Source organism: Xyrauchen texanus, chromosome 50 (genome assembly GCF_025860055.1).
Source record: "Xyrauchen texanus isolate HMW12.3.18 chromosome 50, RBS_HiC_50CHRs, whole genome shotgun sequence".
NCBI classification, from domain to species: Eukaryota; Metazoa; Chordata; class Actinopteri; order Cypriniformes; family Catostomidae; genus Xyrauchen; species Xyrauchen texanus.
In genome coordinates this window covers 19,532,676-19,551,724 of record NC_068325.1, presented here as the reverse complement: position 1 = coordinate 19,551,724, position 19,049 = coordinate 19,532,676, and the positions used below count along the sequence as shown (strand labels likewise).

At 40.2% G+C, this 19,049-nt stretch overlaps 1 protein-coding gene across 1 annotated transcript; it reads right to left on the bottom strand.

Moving 5' to 3' along the window:
* Nucleotides 1-9,296: 9,296 nt before the first annotated feature.
* On the bottom strand, nucleotides 9,297-17,575 carry LOC127641098 (mimecan-like). The gene is made up of 7 exons (XM_052123868.1): nucleotides 17,496-17,575; nucleotides 17,169-17,403; nucleotides 14,036-14,126; nucleotides 13,780-13,944; nucleotides 10,551-10,753; nucleotides 9,685-9,777; nucleotides 9,297-9,532 (listed from the first exon to the last, which is right to left on the bottom strand). Exons 1-7 carry the CDS (start codon nucleotides 17,561-17,563, stop codon nucleotides 9,362-9,364), a joined length of 1,026 nt encoding a protein of 341 aa, XP_051979828.1. The 5' UTR covers nucleotides 17,564-17,575; the 3' UTR covers nucleotides 9,297-9,361.
* Between the last annotated feature and the right edge of the window lie 1,474 nt (nucleotides 17,576-19,049).

Below are 19,049 nucleotides of genomic sequence, written 5' to 3'. Positions count from 1 at the left end.
ATTGTGTCCTATTGTATTCTGTTCTGTTCTGTTTTGTTCTGTCATATTTAATTCCATTCTATTCTATTTTGTTCTGTTCTAATTTATTGTGTTGTATTTTGTTTTGTTCTGTTGTGCTCTGCTCTGTTCTGTTTTATTCAGTTTTGTTCTGTTGTATTGTATTCTGTTCTGCTGTGTTGTGTTGTGTTCTGCTCTACTCCATTCTGTTCTATTCCACTCTATTCAGTTCTGTTCTATTCTCTTCTGATTTGTTCTGTTGTGCCCTGCAGTGTTCTGTTCTGTTCTATTCTATCCCACTCTGTTTTATTCTATTCTCTCCAGCTCTATTGCCTTCTATTGTATTTTGTTCTGTTCTGTTGTATTTTATTGTGTTCGGTTCCATTCTATTCTATTGTATTTCACTTTATTCTGTTGTATCGAATTCTGTTCTGTTATATTCTATGCAACTTTATTCTGTTCCGTTCTATTTGATTTGATTGTGTTCTTTTCAGTTCTATTTTATTTTGTTCTATTGTGCTCTGCTCTGTTCTGTTATACTTTGTTCTATTCTACTCTATTCTGCTCTGTTCGATTCTACCTCATTCCACTCTACTCCATTCTGTTCTAAAACATATTCTGTTCTCTTCCATTATGATCAGTTATTTTGGATTCTATTCTGTACTGTTGTATTCTACTCTATTCTCTCCTGCTCAACTTTGGTTCTGTTTCTTTATGTTCCATTCTGTTCTGTTCAATTTTGTTCTGTTCCATTCCACTTTGTTCTGTTCTAATATATTGTGTTCTATTTTATTCTATTCTGTTCTGTTGCACTCTGCTTTGCTCTGTTCTGTTCCACTTTGCTTGGTTCTGTTCTACTCTATTCTATTTTGTTCCGTTGTGGCCTGCTGTGTTCCATTCTTTTCTATTGTTTTCTGTTCTTTTTTATCTATTCGATTCCACTCTGTTTTATTCTATTTTCTCCTGCTCTATTTCATTATGTTCTGTTCCCTTCTATGATATTTTGTGCTGTTCTGTTTTACTGTTATTTACTATTCTCTTGTTCTCTGTTTTGTTCTATTCTGTTCTGTTTTGTTCCATTCTTTTCTACTGTAATCTGTGATGTTGTATTGTATTTTATTCTGTTCAGTTCCATTCTATTCTATTGTATTTATTCTGTTGTATCGAATTCTGTTCTATTATATTCTATGCTACTTTATTCTGTTTTATTTTTGTGGTACAACTCCTACAAGGTGGCTTCAACACAGGAATTTTCTTGTTAAATTGGTAAACCTTTTTTCTAAACTATAGACGGTTCCTCTGCTGGTACTGTAATGAGGTTTAGTCATTTGAGTCCAGAAGAACACAGTGCCAAACATAATGATGTGTGGATTTAGTGTTAAAAAGTGCTGTGTTGACGATCCGTAACATGTCCTGCTCTTTAAACTGTCAACAAACGGAACCAGCGAGTCATTGACGGCCATCAGCACCCCACAGTGTGTACTCTGTAAAAAGTGAACATCTGGACCACCTGAAGGTCATTAGCAGCCATATCACCCTGCAGCTCTTGCCTGGTTGCCCACTATAGCTAAGCAGGGTTGAGCCTGGCCAGTACCTGGATGCGAGACCTCCTGGGGAAACGCTGCTGGAAGTTTGCTGCTGGAAGAGGTATTAGGGAGGCCAGCAGGGGGTACCTACCCTGTGGTCTGTGAAGGTCTTAATGCCCCAGTATAGTGACGGTCCCAGTATAATCCCCATTTATTAATTGCTCTATAACTCTACCTTCTCCTCTCCACCAATAGCTGGTGTGTGTTCTGGCACACTATGGCTGCCGTCGGTGGTTGAGGAGATTTCTCCTATACTATGTAAAGCGCTTTGAGTGACTAGAAAAGCGTTATATAAATGTAAGTAATTATTATTATTCTGGAATGTGTGAAACTTCATGAAGCAGGACAGTCTACAAGACAACTGGTTTATCTGTTGCACATTCCTGTGGTTTGAATTTCAGTTCTGTGAACTTTTATTACTTGGATAAGTACAGCAAAACACCTTCTATTAAAGAAACACCTTTAAGATGTCGACATCCCCAGACATCCACTGAGAACATAGTGTTTTTGAGATGATTAGAAGGTTCGGTTATTTAGATTACGTGTTGTTCTAACACTTCAAGGCGAGCTGGCGCTTGAACATGCAACATCAAAGTTTCCAAGTCAGGACTTGGAGAGTCCAAGGTCAAGAATTTTTTAGAGATTAGGTAGATTATGTTTCACCTGCTTATCCATGCATTTGGATATCTACAGCATTATGGTACTTGGTTCTGATTCCTTTTTGTCCCACTCTGAGATCTGAATCTTCTGATTCTGATCTTTGATTAAGAGTGAAGACTGAACATAATAGATTGAATATAAATGCATAAATGCACATGATAGATTCGAACCACTAATCCAATGGCCGTTTAACCATGAATTTGCTTCCATTTTGAAGTTGTTGTTTTTCTTAAGACATAACCATTGGGTATCTTATATAGTTCAACTTAAGTCACAGGAATTTTGGGCTAAAAATACAAATTACAGCCTGAAGTGTTCCTCTCCTTTGCTGCTGTTTTGGCGTGAAAGTGTTTGGGCTCTTTTCTGAAGTACTTCCTGGTTGTTAAATGGACATCTGGATCATATTGTCTGGTCTGAGAGTCTGTTCTGGCACAAGAGAGTCAGAAAAATACTGGAGATAATGATTCTTACACAAGTCTGAGATGTCCATGCATTTTATAACCATTATGTTCCATGTAAACTTGGGAATTTTTGAGCACTCTTGTGGAAAATGATATGTGGACACTTTTAAAGTGCTACAACCTTTAGATCTGTCATTTTCCTGTATTCTGTATTGTGTGTGAACATTTTATTCTATTACCTGAAACCAACAGTAATCCAACTTTCCATTTTTGGGTAAGCTATCCCTATAGATGCAAACACAAGGATGGACATTAGCAATACATTTGTGCTTACTTATTTCCAGCTATATTACAAAATAGTAGCTGGGACATTACACAGCATAAATTAATGTGTGATTATGCCTATATGGCGTATTTCTTCAGATCCTTGGCAGCATAATCTGGGACATGAGAAAAAGGGACGACATTAGCAAATTTGTCATGAAAGAAGCCAAATATAGAAGCGCCATTGATTGGTCCGTAAAATGATCCTGGCATTTGAATATGTTTAGTCTATTAAAAATGTAGGTTAGTATTGGGAATGCTTAGTTTAAAATGACTTTTTCAAATTCAAGGTCCCCCAATCAACAAATCTGAAATCACACACAGTGTAAATTGCCCCGAAGTACAAAATAAAATCCGCCAAATGAGGGTAATTTATCTGTGATTTCGTTTGAACAGCATTATTCTTCAGTCAAGCCAGTTGCCTGATTAATGTGTGTAAACTTTCAACTCACCTGGATCCCCAAAAAAAATTAAGATCTATGATGGAAAGACGTACATTTATTGTCTGGTGTTTAGATATTCTTATAGACGCTTTGCTCCAGCTCTTGCCATTAAAATGCTGTCTTTTACTGTTTTGGAGTGGGTCCATTTCGTTTTGAGAGACTTGCCATTTTTCCATCACTCGTTACAACATCGTCCTTTCACAGACTGACGTCTCGAGATTCATGGAAAGCTGTGTCGTGTGCTACAGTTTCTGGGCCCCAGCTTAAATCTGTGGAAAGTACATCAGAATTTAACAGAAAAGCTCAATTTGGCCTTTAATCATCTGTGATGTATGCTTATTTCTTTTCAGAGTGGAGGACACAAAAGATCTCCTCTTCTTCAGGACTTTGAAGATGTTTTCTGAGAGACATGTGGTGTTCGTCCGCTGAATGTGCAACATGTGCATCAGGCTCTTGACAGCTTTATTGAAGCAATGGTGTACTGTTTGCTAAAATTCAGGCACCTGCCTCATCACTGTGGGAGGCGTTTAGAAGCACATTTAAATATGAGGAAACTACATTTAAATCTAAACTAATGAATGAATGAATGAATGAATGGACGTTACATTTATATAGTGCTTTTCTGACACTAAACTCAAGGTCCAAATGCTGTGATTTAGCTACTTACTACTTTCTGGGATACCTCAGGGCTCAGTGCTTGGGCCACTTCTCTTCTCTATATACACAACATCACTGGGACCCATCATTCAGGCACATGGTTACTCTTACCAATGCTATGCTGACAACATGCAACTCTACTTGTCTTTCCATCCCAACGACAACACAGTGACTGCTCGAATCTCGACCTGTCTGGCAGACATCTCAGCCTGGATGAAGGAACAGCACCTGCAACTCAACCCAGCCAAGACCGAACACCGTCTTTCCAGTCAACCCTGCTGTTGAACACAACATCACCGTGCAGCTGGTAACAAACTAAATTTCACAGACCACATCTCAAAGACTGCAAAATCATGTAGATTTATACTCTAAAACATATACTTTGTATATAAAAATACTTCCTCTCTGAACATGCCACACAACTGCTTGTTCAGTTACTTGTCATAACTAGACTGGCTACTGTAACACTCTCATTGCAGGCCGTCCCGCATGTGCAATTAGACCCCTCCAAATCATCCAGAATGCAGCAGCACGTCTGGTCTTTAATGAACCAAAGAGAGCGCATGTTACACCACTCCTTGTCTCTCTCCACTGGCTGCCGGTTGATGCGCGTATCAAATTCAAGGCTCTGATGCTGGCATACAGAACTGTCAATGGGTCTGCTCCAGCGTCCCTAAAATAATTTCTGCAGAGCTGCACACCCACCAGAAGCCTGCGGTCAGAAGCCTAAGGAACATCGCCTTGTTGTACCAACATAAAGAGGCACCAAACACTTTCCCGACTAGTGAAACTTTGTAATATGGCACTTTTTCTTACCACTGTCTCCTTAAGATGATTTGTTTATGTTTTCCTCTGTTGTAAGTCGCTTTAGATAAAAGCATCTGCCAAATGATACATGTAAATGTAATTAAATGAATGTATAGTCTTTATGCAGACTAAGATTGCAGCCTCTCACGGTTTCATAATCACACAGGACGTATCATGATTTGAATTGGATTAATTGTCCATTTCAGTGTATAAGAAGTAGCAGAGCACATGCCCAAATAAGCGGTTGAGCATTTAAAAACAGTAATGTGCAGAGGCGTATAGTAAGGAAGTACAAATACTTAATTACTGTACTAAAGTACAGTTTTTAAAATGTTCTACTTTATTGAGTATAAATATTTCTTTGGACTTTTACTTTCACTTTACTACATTTTGAAGAGAAAATGGATAAATTTCTCCAGATAATAAGCAAAAAATAAATAAATAAAAGCAACTGAACGTGTTAAATGCATGCTGATCGGCGATAGTGATGTGTGATTCGTCAAAAGAATCAAAAGAGTCGAATGTTTTAAATTTGATTCCTTTTAACGGAACATTAAAGATTCAAAAAGCGGACTGAATGATTCGTTTAGCGAATCACGAATCTAAATCAAAATCACGCGCGCCAGATTGCGTGTCCTGTCTTCTGTCTCCTCTGGGGAAGACAAGATGTAAGTTAAAACAATTTTTTTGACTAATTAATCTGACACGTTTAGGCTTAAACATTATGAAAGCTGTGAAATAAGGAAGTTGTACGCTCAAGTCTCCCGCCTTTTCAGGAGACCTGTCCATATAAAAGCCAATCACATGCGTTTAAATTTAAACAAGGTAGGCCCTATGAAGTGTATGAATAATTACCAGCGCTCGTTGAAAATGTCCAACAATATTTATTTTGATATTTTCTCATGAATATGTCCATAAATATTTATTTTGGTATTTTATGAAGATGTGAATGGTTTTGCCATATTTGTACAAGTGTGATATTTGCTTTGGTGCACATTTATGCTGCAGTATGTGCTTACTAGGGTTTTCTGGATGGTTGCTAGGGCATGCTATGCCGTTGTCAAGGTGATCTCTGCTGTGTGTTTAGCGCATTGCTACAGTATGTGGTTGCCAGGTTGTTTTCTGTGTTTTTTGCAAGTTGCTCTGCAGTTTACAGGGTGTTCTAGGTGGTTGTCAGGTTGTTGCTATGCTGCTGTTAAGTTGTTTTAACTGTGTTTCAGCACATTGGTATGCAGTTGCCAGGGTGTTCTGGGTTGTTGCTTATTGGCCCAAATGAAAGTCTCTGTTCTGGTCACTAATATGACTCAACTCCCCTTCAGTGTCCCAGTTTTTATGGTCTGTAGTGTTAATTTATGCTCATCCCATGACTATTATCATTCTGATTTGACTTAAATGCACCATTAAAGGGACAGTTCATTTCATTTTCTTACCCTCATTCGATCCAAGATGTGTACGACTTTCATTTTGTTTCTGCCGAACACAAACTTAAAAAAGATTTTCAGAAGAATATCGCTGTTATGTTGGTCAGTTCAATGTTAGCGAATTGTGGCCAAAACTTTGAAGCTCAAAAAAGCATGTAAATGCAGCATATGAGTAATCCATAAGACTCAAGTGGTTTCAACCAATGTTTCTGAACAGATCCAATTGGTTTTAGGTGAGAATAGACCAAAATATAACTCCTTTTTGGACTATAAATATTGACATTAGCAGTCTATCAGGATTTCAAGCTCCTATAGCACCATCTAGGCATCAAGCACTAGAAAGTGAAATCAAGCGTGACATCTTTTTTATTTCAGTACCGAACTGGTACCAAAGTACCGTCCCTTTTGTATAGCTAGATAATGCTTCATTTGTCTTGTTTACATTCTGAATTAATAGAACTATTGAGCTAACACACTATTCGCTAGCCATAATGTGTGCTGATTACACCATGTGATTTATGATGACACTGCTACTACTGCAAATATGGGTGTATAAAAGAGTGTTAATGGGGATATTTTACTTTGGGGAGATGTGTGAATCGCTAAGGCACATGAGTGAATGGGCACTTGAGAGTATTTGAGTAGATTTGATTCCTTTTGTAGACATACATATATATCTCATGATATGGTCTTGGAAAATGTCTTTACGCAAACAATCGTACAGATGTAGGTAAAGTTGGCACCCGCTCACTAATAACTCTACACGCCAGTGCGTTCATGTTGGCTGATCTTGACTGACTGAACAACGTAAACATTATTAGCTATCAGCCTTAAAGGAGGTGGAGCTTCAGGTCACAACTGCCGATGACGTGTACCAATGGCAGTAAGAAGGTGTCAAAAGTTCTCCTAAAAGTTCGTCCAGGTGAGCTGTAACGAACCACTGAAACAAACTCAAACTTTTGGTCAAATTTTGTTCCAACTGATGTCTCCACTTCTGAGACCGTCAATCCGCACATCTTATCACGTGACTCGTTGTGCATGACACCGCGGAGACTCACAGCATGTGGAGGCTCATGCTACTCTCCACGATCCACACACAACTCACCACACGCCCCATTGAGAGCGAGACCACTAATCATGACCACGAGGAGGTTACCCCATGTGACTCTACCCTCCCTAGCAACCGGGCCAATTTGCTTGCTTACCGTGCGTTCACACCAGAGGCGGCGAGAGCGTCAAATCGACCGGAAGTCATTGATTTTCAATGATAGCCAGCATCTCTCAGGGGCGAGAAGCGGCGCGGCGAGTCTTGGGCGGTGTGGGCGTCAGATGAAAGTTCAAGTGCGGGCAACATTATGGTAATGAGCTGTGATGCGGTTTGGCGGCAACCTATTGGAGTATAGAAGTGCTCCGCTCTAGCGAAGTCTAGAGAGCACAACCGTGTAAACTTTGGTTCCCACCAAACGTTCGTTCCGAAGATAAAATGGAGGAGAAACGGATTATTGCCGTGGCGGGTTTCCCAGTAATATATGATCTGTCCCGGTTTGCTTACAGGGATATAAAACAACCAAGACCAGTTATTATTACAAATGTATTTTATTTTGATATCAAACAACTAAAATATTAATTACTTTCTGCCATCGATCGATTTCTTATTTTCACATTTTAAAGAGTACATGAGGATATACGCTACTTGTGATAGGTCGGCAAAAAGTAAATGGTCGACATGTCTGGATGTTTAAATTGCGGCCCCTTTAAATATAGTTCACAAAACAAAGCATTCTGAACAAACGTCGCCACCTATTTCAACTACGTCAGAGCGTCCACGAGCGTCCGAGCGTTGAAGGCAGGGCAGCCAGAGCGAATTTTGACGCTCTCGCCGCTTCTGGTGTGAACGTACGGTTAGGAGACCTGGCTGGAGTCACTCCAGCACGCACTGGATTCAAACTTGTGACTCCAGGGGTGGTATTCAGCATCAATACTCGCTGCGCTACCCGGGCCCACACCTGTTCGTTTTTGATTTCCTAGGAAGTATATCAGGGCCTAAAGATCTTTTGTGAAATAAGTTAAATTCTACAAAGAATAAGAAAGTTCTCCACTATTATTTCTCTTCTTGTGAGGTACTCATTCTGTGTTTCTGTATTTCACAAGACTTTCATAAGGATAAGGAAGATTGCTGAATGTCATATTGGGAGCAAATTCCATGACTTGATGGCACTGACATTTTTGGAATGAAGCCTCTGAGGCAGTATGGAAAACATTCTAATATTTCTTTGGACCATTGTGCTGTAACGGCTGCCAATTTGGCCAGTGAAATGGAACAATATTACCCCACTTTTTCCAGAACGTTTTGCATGCACAATCTTCAGCTTTGATGGGTTTGCAATTTGCAGACTGTTTAGTCTATTATTTGTTTTTTTTAATTTGGCCACATTATTTTTCTCTAACTGTGGTCTAGCAAAACTGTTATAAAAGATAAAGGCAAACGAGTCACAAGTTTTTTTTTTAGAAAGTATATTTAAAAAGATTTTTCATACAAAGTTTTACTGTACAGTCTATTCATGTTTCACACATAGGTAATAATTACAAATGTAGTATATAAATAATATTCAAACATATCAGAGAAGGTAATTCAGTAAAGACCAGATGTCGTGGATCCTCACCTTCTGATGAATTTAACAGGCTTCGTAGAAATCAGCTAAAATAAGACGTTTTAACAGTACAAGTGACAGAAATTCACAAAGTTCTGAGGAATGCTTGAAGCTTGACTGCAACTATTCATGCACTCAGATTTCACTATTTACAAAAGGTATGAAGTTATTTTTTCTTGACATTCTTTCTAATCTTTGTTGACTTGCGTTTCAGCTTCATCTACAAAGTCAATATCAAGAGGAAATTCAAGGGCAGCTGTTACATAATTATATATATAGAACAAAATCTCATGGCATTACCCTGCTGTGCAATCATTCCTGCACAGGCTCTAGCAGACAGAATGACCCCGGGTTTTAGTTATCATCATTGGATATCCACAGATTTCGCGTTGCCTTCCCATCTTTGATTCTTTTTCACTGGTATCGCCCAATTGGCAGAGACTGCAGGCATGTGAAACTGTTGGGATACTGGGCGAGGATGACTGGGTTTCCGTCCATACGGATCTCGTTCATATTGGGGCGGATGTAGTAGGTGTTGTTACTTTTGCAGAAGGTGTCCACACTCACCGTCGAAATGTTATTATTCTATAAACAAAGAAACAGAAGGGTCTAGAGCTCTTTCATGATGCTTCCTTCTCTACTTTAGGAAGTATTGGAATGGTTCCATTTTCAAATGTGAGTCTCCATTTGTATGTGTCCAAAGGACAGCATAAAGCATGCACAATACTTCCAGTTACCTGAAGGTGAAGCATACGGACACTTTCTGGAATCACAGGAACAGCTTCCAGTTCATTGTGAGCAAGATACAGATTTATCAGTCTGTTCAGTTTCTGTAAAGAAAGACTTTCTTGGTCAGGATTGTAAGTGTGCAAGCTCAAAAGAGATAAATCAAACAGGAAACACAAGGCTGTTTTCATGTTGTTGTCTGGCTAAAAATTCAACTCACTAGGGTATTTTGTTTATACTGTCCTAACCAGGCACTTTGCAACACATTTCCAGCGTTTCCATCCACAGATCTGACGCTCACTGGATGTTTTTTGTTTTTGGCATCATTCGGAGTAAATTCTAGAGACTGTTGTGTGTGAAAATCCCACAAATACTCAAACCAGCCCGTCTGGCACCATAAATCATGCCACGGTCCAAATAACTAAGATCAAATGTTTTTCCCCATTCTGATGGTCGATGTGAACATTAACTGAAGCTCCTTCATGTATCTGCCTGATTTTGTGGATTGCACTGCTGCCACACGATTGGCTGATTAGATAAATGCATGAAAGATGTACATGTGCCCAGTGAGTGTATATGCAGTTGGATTTTAGACCAATGAGGTGGGGCTACTCAGTGTGACACATCAGATATAGAAACCAAGTGACTGACTAAATGTCCTGTCCAGGTCGTAGCTCATTAAATCATTGAGAAGACTGGTTGTCACTTTACTGCATCACGTCTGGTTAGGTCACTCTTTAAATAACCCACCTCATTACATCTAGAAAAGCAGTGAACACAAAAACAAGGTTGTCTGTTGGCTGGTAATGTTTTCAAACAGGTTCCCAGACGGTGGTGTAAAATGATGTTGGGCATTATGTCATTCATGGCACTTTACCTTGAAAGCATTCGCCTTGATGCCTTTGGTCTTCAGTTTGTTGTGATTGGCATTGAAGGACATTAGTTTTGCCGGCAGGATTGGCAACTTGACCAGCTGGTTTTCGGCTAGCGAGAGCTCCTCAAGCATGGTGAGCTTGGCAAAGGCACCATCCTCAATCTCAGAAATGATGTTTCCAGTGAAGTCGATTCTCTTCAAAGTCACTAGGGTAGATTAATGGAAACAGACAGGCAATTTTTTTAATGAAGAAATAGAGCTGAAATGTTACGCATCATATTCCAGACATCTTTAATTCCCATGCTAATCAGGCTCTGAAATGACATGCTACTAGCATTTTGCCATCCAAGTGGGTTTTTTGTATTTATAAATATTTTGGTGTGGCATACTTTCAGTTTTTTATTTTGAAAGGTTCATAAAACAATAAAACATATTTTTTGAGATGTTAACAGGTATATATGTCTTGCACACAAGGGAAGAGAATGTGAACAAGAGGAAAAGGGTTAATTTGGGGATTTTTAAGGCTCTTTTTGTCTTCCTGGTTTGAAATGAACATTGAGCCAACGTCTTAAGTCATGATGTACAGGGTTTACCTTTCCATTGAATTTCAGCACCTCTACGTCACGGGTGTTCTAGATATTATTCGTGAGAAGGCGTGGCCTTTACGCTTTTACAAGCAAGTTATTTCCGTGCACCTGACCAGCGTTTCAAACTCTCAAGCGTTTGAATCCATCCATCAATCCCATCCAATCCATCCCTCCAATCCATTTCATTCCATCCTTCCATCCATCCAATACATTCCATCCCATCCATTCAATCCATCCATCCATCCATCCATCCAATCCATCCCATCCATTCCATCCATCCAATCCATCCCTCCAATCCATCCCATCCCATCCCTCCAATCCATTCCATCCATCCATCCATCCATCCCATCCCTTCCCATCCCATCCATCCATCCCTCCAATCCATTCCATCCCGTCCATCCATCCATCATCCATCCAATCCATCCATCATCCATCCATCCAATCCATCCAATCCATCCATCATCCATCCAATCCATCCATCATCCATCCATCCATCCAATCCATCCATCCCATCCCATCCATCATCCATCCAATCCATCCATCCTCACTAATGTAAGTGTTAACCAAGCGCTCTAAGCACTATATATTTGTAAATCATCGTCTTGGAATTTCGATACAGACTACATGGCTTGGCATTTATTTGCGTATTAAATTACAGATACAAATGACCAGTGTGAGTAATATTGTGAGCTTACAAAACAGTGTATAATTTATTTATGCATTCTGTTACGGGCAATTGTGAGAATCTTTGATGCTGTTAACTTCATTATTAAAGTAAAGCTGAGTGACTGGATCAGATATTTGTTGGGTTCACTCCCCCTTCTCCCCTCACTCTGCTGATGATCACGCCCACTTTGAGTGCATCTTTTAAAAATGTGGTGAGAGCTCAACTGTGCTGAAACAGTGGGGTGTTCTGACCCTTTAATATGGGTTTGGGAATCTGCCGGGACTTGGAAATACAATAAAATGACACGATAATATTGGGATTCTTTATGTTTAGTGCAAAGTCATTAAAATGTATATATTGCGATATTTGCTTGTTCTGTGTTTTGATTTTGGCAGAATTTAAATAATTGAGTGCGTGTTGCCAATTATCTTATGGGAATGGGAATTATCTTATCAAAAGGGAATGGCACATGGAAAAACTAACTATACCCAAGCCTTAATGCTACGGCCTTCTCAGATTTGCTCTTGTAACGGGAGCCAGCTGGGAGGTAGCTCTGCAGTGTGTAAACCTCACACCCCTGGCCTCAAGAGGCCCACTAGTGACTGGCAAGAGGCTGTAACCTTTAAGCTGCGTACACACTGCCAGCGACATCGCGCGCGACAGCGACTCCATCCCATTCATTTTCAATGAGAGCACAGCGACTTCCGGCGACACGAGCTGTCGCGACCATTGACGACTAGATGTGGGCGTGTCCAGCGACGGGACAATGTTGATACAAGTTCAACTTTATTAAAATGAAGAACGACTAACGGAAGCGACAGCCAATAGGAGAGAAGACGGGAGAGCTCACGTGATCCTTCTCTCTCTCTCTCTCTCTCTCTCTCTCTCTCTCTCTCTCTCTCTCTCAGCTCCTGCAGTAACGGAAAGATGGATGAAAGGCTAATTCTTGCTGTTAGCAATTTTCCAGTGCTCTATGATATGGATATGGTATATCCAGCCGCAGCTCTTGCACCAGCCAGTGGTACTCGAGGTGCTGACTCCGAGATTGAATGGTTTTGTGGACCCAGACAGACCGGCGTTTGCGTTTTCTCCGCAGATAAACAGCCGCTATGGCAAAGAGCACGCCTTGTTTGCTTTTCCCTCCAAAATGTTTGCTTTTAGCGCCAAGAAAAGCGATTTGCTGTCAAGAGCACTGGAATGACATCCGTGAATGTCATTTGTAAACGTTACTAAGCAACCAGTAGTGGGAACGCCCACTAGTGACTTCACCGCCAGCCACTGGCGACCTGCAGCGACAAAGTCGCTGGCAGTGTGTACGCAGCTTCAGCGTCCTCATTAGCACGCCTGCCTCCCATGCCGGTTCAAATCCCGCTCGGAACAGGTCAAGCAGGACCGGTTACACTCTGAATGTCTTTTGACCAAAATATTTATCTTAATTTAACCACAAATATGCATTCTTGATCTGACATTATCGATACAGTAAAATATCACAATACTTTTAATGGTCAGTAGTGACCATTACATATGTAACAGATCAACTTGAGGATAAACTTTGGCAAAGGAGGACTTTGTTAGCCAAGGTGGTCTGTAATTCTTATCATGCTTTAAAAGACGCCTGTTATGTATGAGGCCACCAACCTCGACCGCTCCCTCGAACTCTTTGCTCTCATGATGCACTGCTGCAGTAGAGTTAACACATGTTAAAGTTTCTCTCAACACATGCTTTTTTTAACATTGTGATTCAGGAATATAATCAATGTCTTTATACGAGGAAAGCAGTTGCAATCCCTTGTGATCACGATGCAATTCAAGTATCGTGTCCCTGACATTTGGAAAGGCTTGTCTGTTTCTGTAATAAAGCATCTGTTTGTCTCAATCTCTCCTTGAAGGTAATCTCTTATCCTGTCCAGAAATTGTTGAAGAATTTTCTTGCAGTCAATGAGAAAACCAGAGCAAGTTAAGCCAGGGAAGAACTCACCGATATTTCCGAAATCTTTTGCTGTTATCTTTTTGATCTTGTTGTACCGAGCATAGAGGTAATTTGTCTCCTTGGGCAGAGCAGGCACTGATGTCATATCTGGGTCGACCTCCTCACAGTACACAGATCCAGTCAGACACACACACAGTAGACAGGTTGGAAGGTCTGCAAGACGCACAAGTCTTAATTCAAAACAGGCACATTCTCAATTCATTTAAACCTGATTAAGAGTTGACCAGACATCAGGAGGTTTCACCTGAAGGATCCCCCGTGGGCTGGAGTGGGCCGGAGTCATCTGGGGTATCGGCAGGCAGGAGGGCATTGTTGATGTCATAGTCAGCATCTCTCTGTAAAAATAGCCCCGTTGGTTGTTTGACTTGAATTTCACATTCAGGGTAAACATCATCAGTTTAATTTAGTGACAGATGGAGATGGGAATCATCATCATGTTGTGATTCCTCTTAGCGATTCTGGTTCCATTAACAAAAGAAATAATTGGAAATAAGACATTTTATTGGATTTACCGCCCACAATGGCCTGTGACCAAATGATGGGATGATTTCATATTTTAACAGAACAGATTCTTGTAAAAGGTGTTAACAGACTTTTTTAAATACCACTAATTGCAACAAAACTCATTTGTTTCTTTAACAACACGTTGTCATATCAACAGCCACCCAGTAATTACTCTTAATTCTTGGTTTATTTCAAATAGGACATAACAAAATTAATTTAGCACTATTTTTGATTCACTAAAAAGAATGGGCTGATAAAAGTAATTTGTTCGGGAGTCAGACTACACTGGTCGCACTGTATGTTTTACACTAAGGTTCAGAATAACAGACTCAAGTCATTTGTTTGGGAATCAGACTACACTGGTCGCACTGTATGTTTTACACTAAGGTTCAGAATAACAGACTCGAGTCATTTGTTTGGGAATCAGACTACACTGGTCGCACTGTATGTTTTACACTAAGGTTCAGAATAACAGACTCGAGTCATTTGTTTGGGAATCAGACTACACTGGTCGCACTGTATGTTTTACACTAAGGTTCAGAATAACAGACTCAAGTCATTTGTTTGGGAATCAGACTACACTGGTCAGACTGTATGTTTTACACTAATGTTCAGAATAACAGACTCGAGTCATTTGTTTGGGAATCAGACTACACTGGTCGCACTGTATGTTTGTTCTGTTGATTTAGAAAGTCATTCGTTCGGGAATCTGAATGCATGTTCAAGAACCGTTAACAAAATCGAAGTCATGAATATCGGCCGATTAATTGACTGATATTTGGAAAATGGAAATTTATCAACATGGGGAAAACTGTGGCCAACTGGACAATTAACCGACCGCATGGTGTCAATTCATTTCAAGAAATAGTGAACATTTTCTGTTTTCAAATAATTGTTAGTGACTTTTTAGTGAATGTTGTCTGTAAAATTAGTCAATTAAATTCAATTAAACAACTTTGTGTGCAGTCTTATTCCACAAATGGATTTGTATTATCCATGATTAATAGTAACATCATTAATTGTATTATTTATTATTATTATGGGCCACCCCCTGCTCTCTAGATATTGGTATAAGCATTAGCTAATAATTGTTTTTAGGTACTTCACAGCCCGAAACAAAAAAGTTGTATCTCTTTGGCTTGTTCAGATGGTATGCCTGAATATGATTGTCTGTCTCCGGGCGTCTGTTAAACCACTGTGTCAGCGGTTGACCCCACAAATTAGCGTAAAGCTGTGGGTGGAAGAATTTGAGCCTGAGGGAACTTGTCTCCAAGAGCTTGCTGAGTAATCGGAGCATCCATACAGAGCTGGGAAGTGATTCGAATGGACTATTAACTTATAGTGTTTATTTGAACAAATCTATCTGGTTTTAAAACTGCCAGAAGTAATCTATACGGAGGTAATCAGATTCTATGGAGGAAATTTAGCAGATGTATGAAAACCTGTGAATATGTACTGTGATTTAACTGTATCTTTAACGAAAACATTTTAGGATATATATATAAATATACTGTATATACACTGATGAGCCACAACATTAAAACCACCTGCCTAATATGCTGTTGGTCCTCCGCGTGCCACCAAAACAGCACCGACCCACCGAGGTATTGACTCTACAAGTCCCCTGAAGGTGTCCTGTTGTAGGTGGAGCTGCAGTGGATCGGACTTGTTGGTCCAGCACATCCCACAAATGCTCAATCGGATTGAGATCTGGGGAATTTGGAGGCCAGAGCAACACCTTGAACTCTTCATCATGTTCCTCAAACCATTCCTGAACAATGTGTGCAGTGTAACAGGGCGCATTATCCTGCTGAAAGAGGCAGGAATACCGTTGCCATGAAGGGGTGTACCTGGTTTGCAACTATGTTTAGGTAGGTGGGACGTGTCAAATTGAGGTCCACGTGAATGGCCAGACCCAGGGTTTTTCCCCAGCAGAACATTGCCCAGAGCATCACTCTCCCTCCACCTGCTTTTCGTCTGCCCACAGTGCATCCTGGTGCCATCAAGTCCCCAAGGAAATGGCACACGTGGCCATCCATGTGATGGGACTCATCAGACCAGGTGACCTTCTTCCCCTGCTCCAAGGTCCAGTTCTGACACTCGTGTGCCCTTTCGATGGTGGACAAGGGTCATCATGGGTCTACGCAGCCCCATAGGCAGCAGGGTGTGATGCACTGTGTGTTGTGCCACAGTAGACCTTCTGTCAGTTCAGACCAGACGGATTGCCTTTGTTGCCCTCATGCACTAATGAGCCTTGGGCGCCCAACACCCTGTCGCCGGTTTGTGGTTTGTCCCTCCTCAGACCACTGTGGGCAGGTACTCACCCATGTTGACCGGGAGCACTCCACAAGCCATTTCAGAGATGCTCTGACCCAGTCGTCCGGCCAAAACAATTTAGCCCTTGTCAAAGTCACTCAGGTCTTTACTCCTGCATTCAACATGTGCACGACCAAGAACTGATTGTTCACTGACCATCTAGCCCACCCAGACGTGACATGTGGCCTTGTTAGGAGATGATAAACGTTATTCGCTTCACCTGTGAGTGGTCATAATGTTTTGGCTCATTGGTGTGTGTGTGTGTGTGTGTGTATATATATATATATATATATATATATATATATAGACAGACACATATTAGTACTGTACTGAAAATGTAATATTTCTGTTATATTAAATATTCATATTTAATGATTCATGTCTCTTGTTAAAGAAGCAATGGACAATTATTTATATATTATAATAATAATATAAGCTAAGCATTCCTTTAAGTGTACAGAAAAGAAATGACTTTGTAAATTGATGAAATGTCTTAAGCGATCCACAAAACTGTTATCTCAGATATTACAAACACAATATATAAATATGAAATTTACCTTATTCCTCTCTGCTACTGCATTGATTTCTTCAGTGAGTCCTACATCCTTCTGCCTGTGATAAGTGTGAGTGTGATAGTGTGCACCAGATGCTGAGGGCACCCATGATGCTAATATAACTGCTGAAAGAAGCGTTCTCAGCTTGGTCCCCATTGTATTTGAAGAGTCGTTCGGTTTCTGCCGTGTTGAAGAGCAGACGTGCAGTGCAGGCAGCGGCTGGCTATTTTCTTGTTGCCTGTAAGTAAAATGTGATCTGTCAAATCAGGATTTTAAGCCCCACCGCAGGCTGCCAGAGGAGATCCTTAAGTGGGAGTTTATGGAACAGACCTTAACCCTTTGCATTCCCATCTAGTCGGATCAGAACACTGTGTCGCCTGCTGCGTGCGGTTTGCCATGTTTTTGGTCTGCTGGGACAAAAATGCATTTTTAAAGTAATCGAAAGAGCAGAAGTTGTGCATTTGGAGCTTTAACTCTGAATTTTATGTACATTGATATAAAAGGAAATATTGGTGCAAGTGAACAGTTCTATTGTTATTTTTTGACGTGCTTCACCTTTAAATTTCAAATGGTTTCAAACATTCAAAACATTCATTCAAAAATGTTACAGTCATGCATCTTTGTCAGTTTTTGATTCATCGTTTTCAGGTAGTCTCAACGGTTTGTTTTTCTAGTAACTGCGCCGTGTGTTTTATAGGTTTGCATTGAAACGTTTAGCTAAAAACGTAAATAAAATGGATTATAAAGAGAAACAGACATGTGAAGATTAAGGTGGAGGGGAAACATGTTTAACAGGAAACATGTGACTGTTTCAGTTCCCTTCTTGCACCTTCAGACAAGACGAAATGGCCCCCGGCCCCCCGATATAAACATGCATGAGATGGAAATAAGCATTACAGGTGTGTTAGCAATTATGTCAATCTGTAAAAAATTTACTATACAGGGAAAGACGCCAAATACTAAGAAATGTTTGTTCAGTGATCCTGATCCTCTGTAGTACATTCCTCCATCACGGTGGTTTTTGGACCCTATGACTTGATTTGCAGAATTTAAAATATTTAAAGTGAACGCCTCGACACAACTTCCCCTTGTTCTCCTGTCAGGGCTCATGTCAATTTGTTCATTGAGGCATAACTATTGTGTTTTAATCGTCACACTTGTTATTGTTATTATCGTGCCACATTGCGTGTGGACAAACAAATAATATTATTATAATGCAAATATTAATATATGCCATTTTAAATGAAAACATGCCATGAACGGGACTTTTGTGTGTCATTCATTTGAACTCCGAGCGTCACCGAGCCGCACCGTGGACGTCAATAAGATCAGCTCTTGTCCATTGAGATGCGCAAGCTGTCAGCGGAAGCTCACGGCAGATATAAACGAACAAAGATAAACATTAATAGTGAACGCAAAGCGCTCCAGTTTCACGTTAAACCATTGTGTAATGGCTAACGCAGCGACAAAGGACGAGACACGCTTATGTAAAAATGACGTGTATGAAGCACACATGCACCTTAATAAACATGACAATTTATAGGACAATTAAGTAATTTTGACGATTAATCGTCAGTCGGGTTTCATAATTGTGAAAGCCCTAACTTCAAGTGTGTTGTCTGTCTGCACTGGTCTCAGAACCGTGTGAAAATGTCTATATAATTGTGATAATACACAGTAAATCTAGGATTTCTAAGGAAAAGGTGCGTTTATCAGTGTGCCGTTTTACAATAAATCGCTCCCATTTTAAAAAATGGCATAACGGATGAAACTAGAGGCTCTAATCTTTTGACTCAAACAAGATTCAGTGTAAAAATGTCATTAGGATTCTTACCAAATGTAGTTTTGTTGGCGTTTCTCCCAAAGACAAACTGCGCTGTGGTC

Coding starts and splice junctions, on each gene's coding strand:
- LOC127641098 (XM_052123868.1), bottom strand. CDS start 17,563: ATGGCAAACCGCACGCAGCAGGCGACACAGTGTTCTGATCCGACTAGA. Junction 13,945..14,035: donor GCCCACGGGGGATCCTTCAG/GTGAAACCTCCT, acceptor TGCGTCTTGCAG/ACCTTCCAACCTGTCTACTG. Junction 9,778..10,550: donor TCAAGGCGAATGCTTTCAAG/GTAAAGTGCCAT, acceptor CTTTCTTTACAG/AAACTGAACAGACTGATAAA.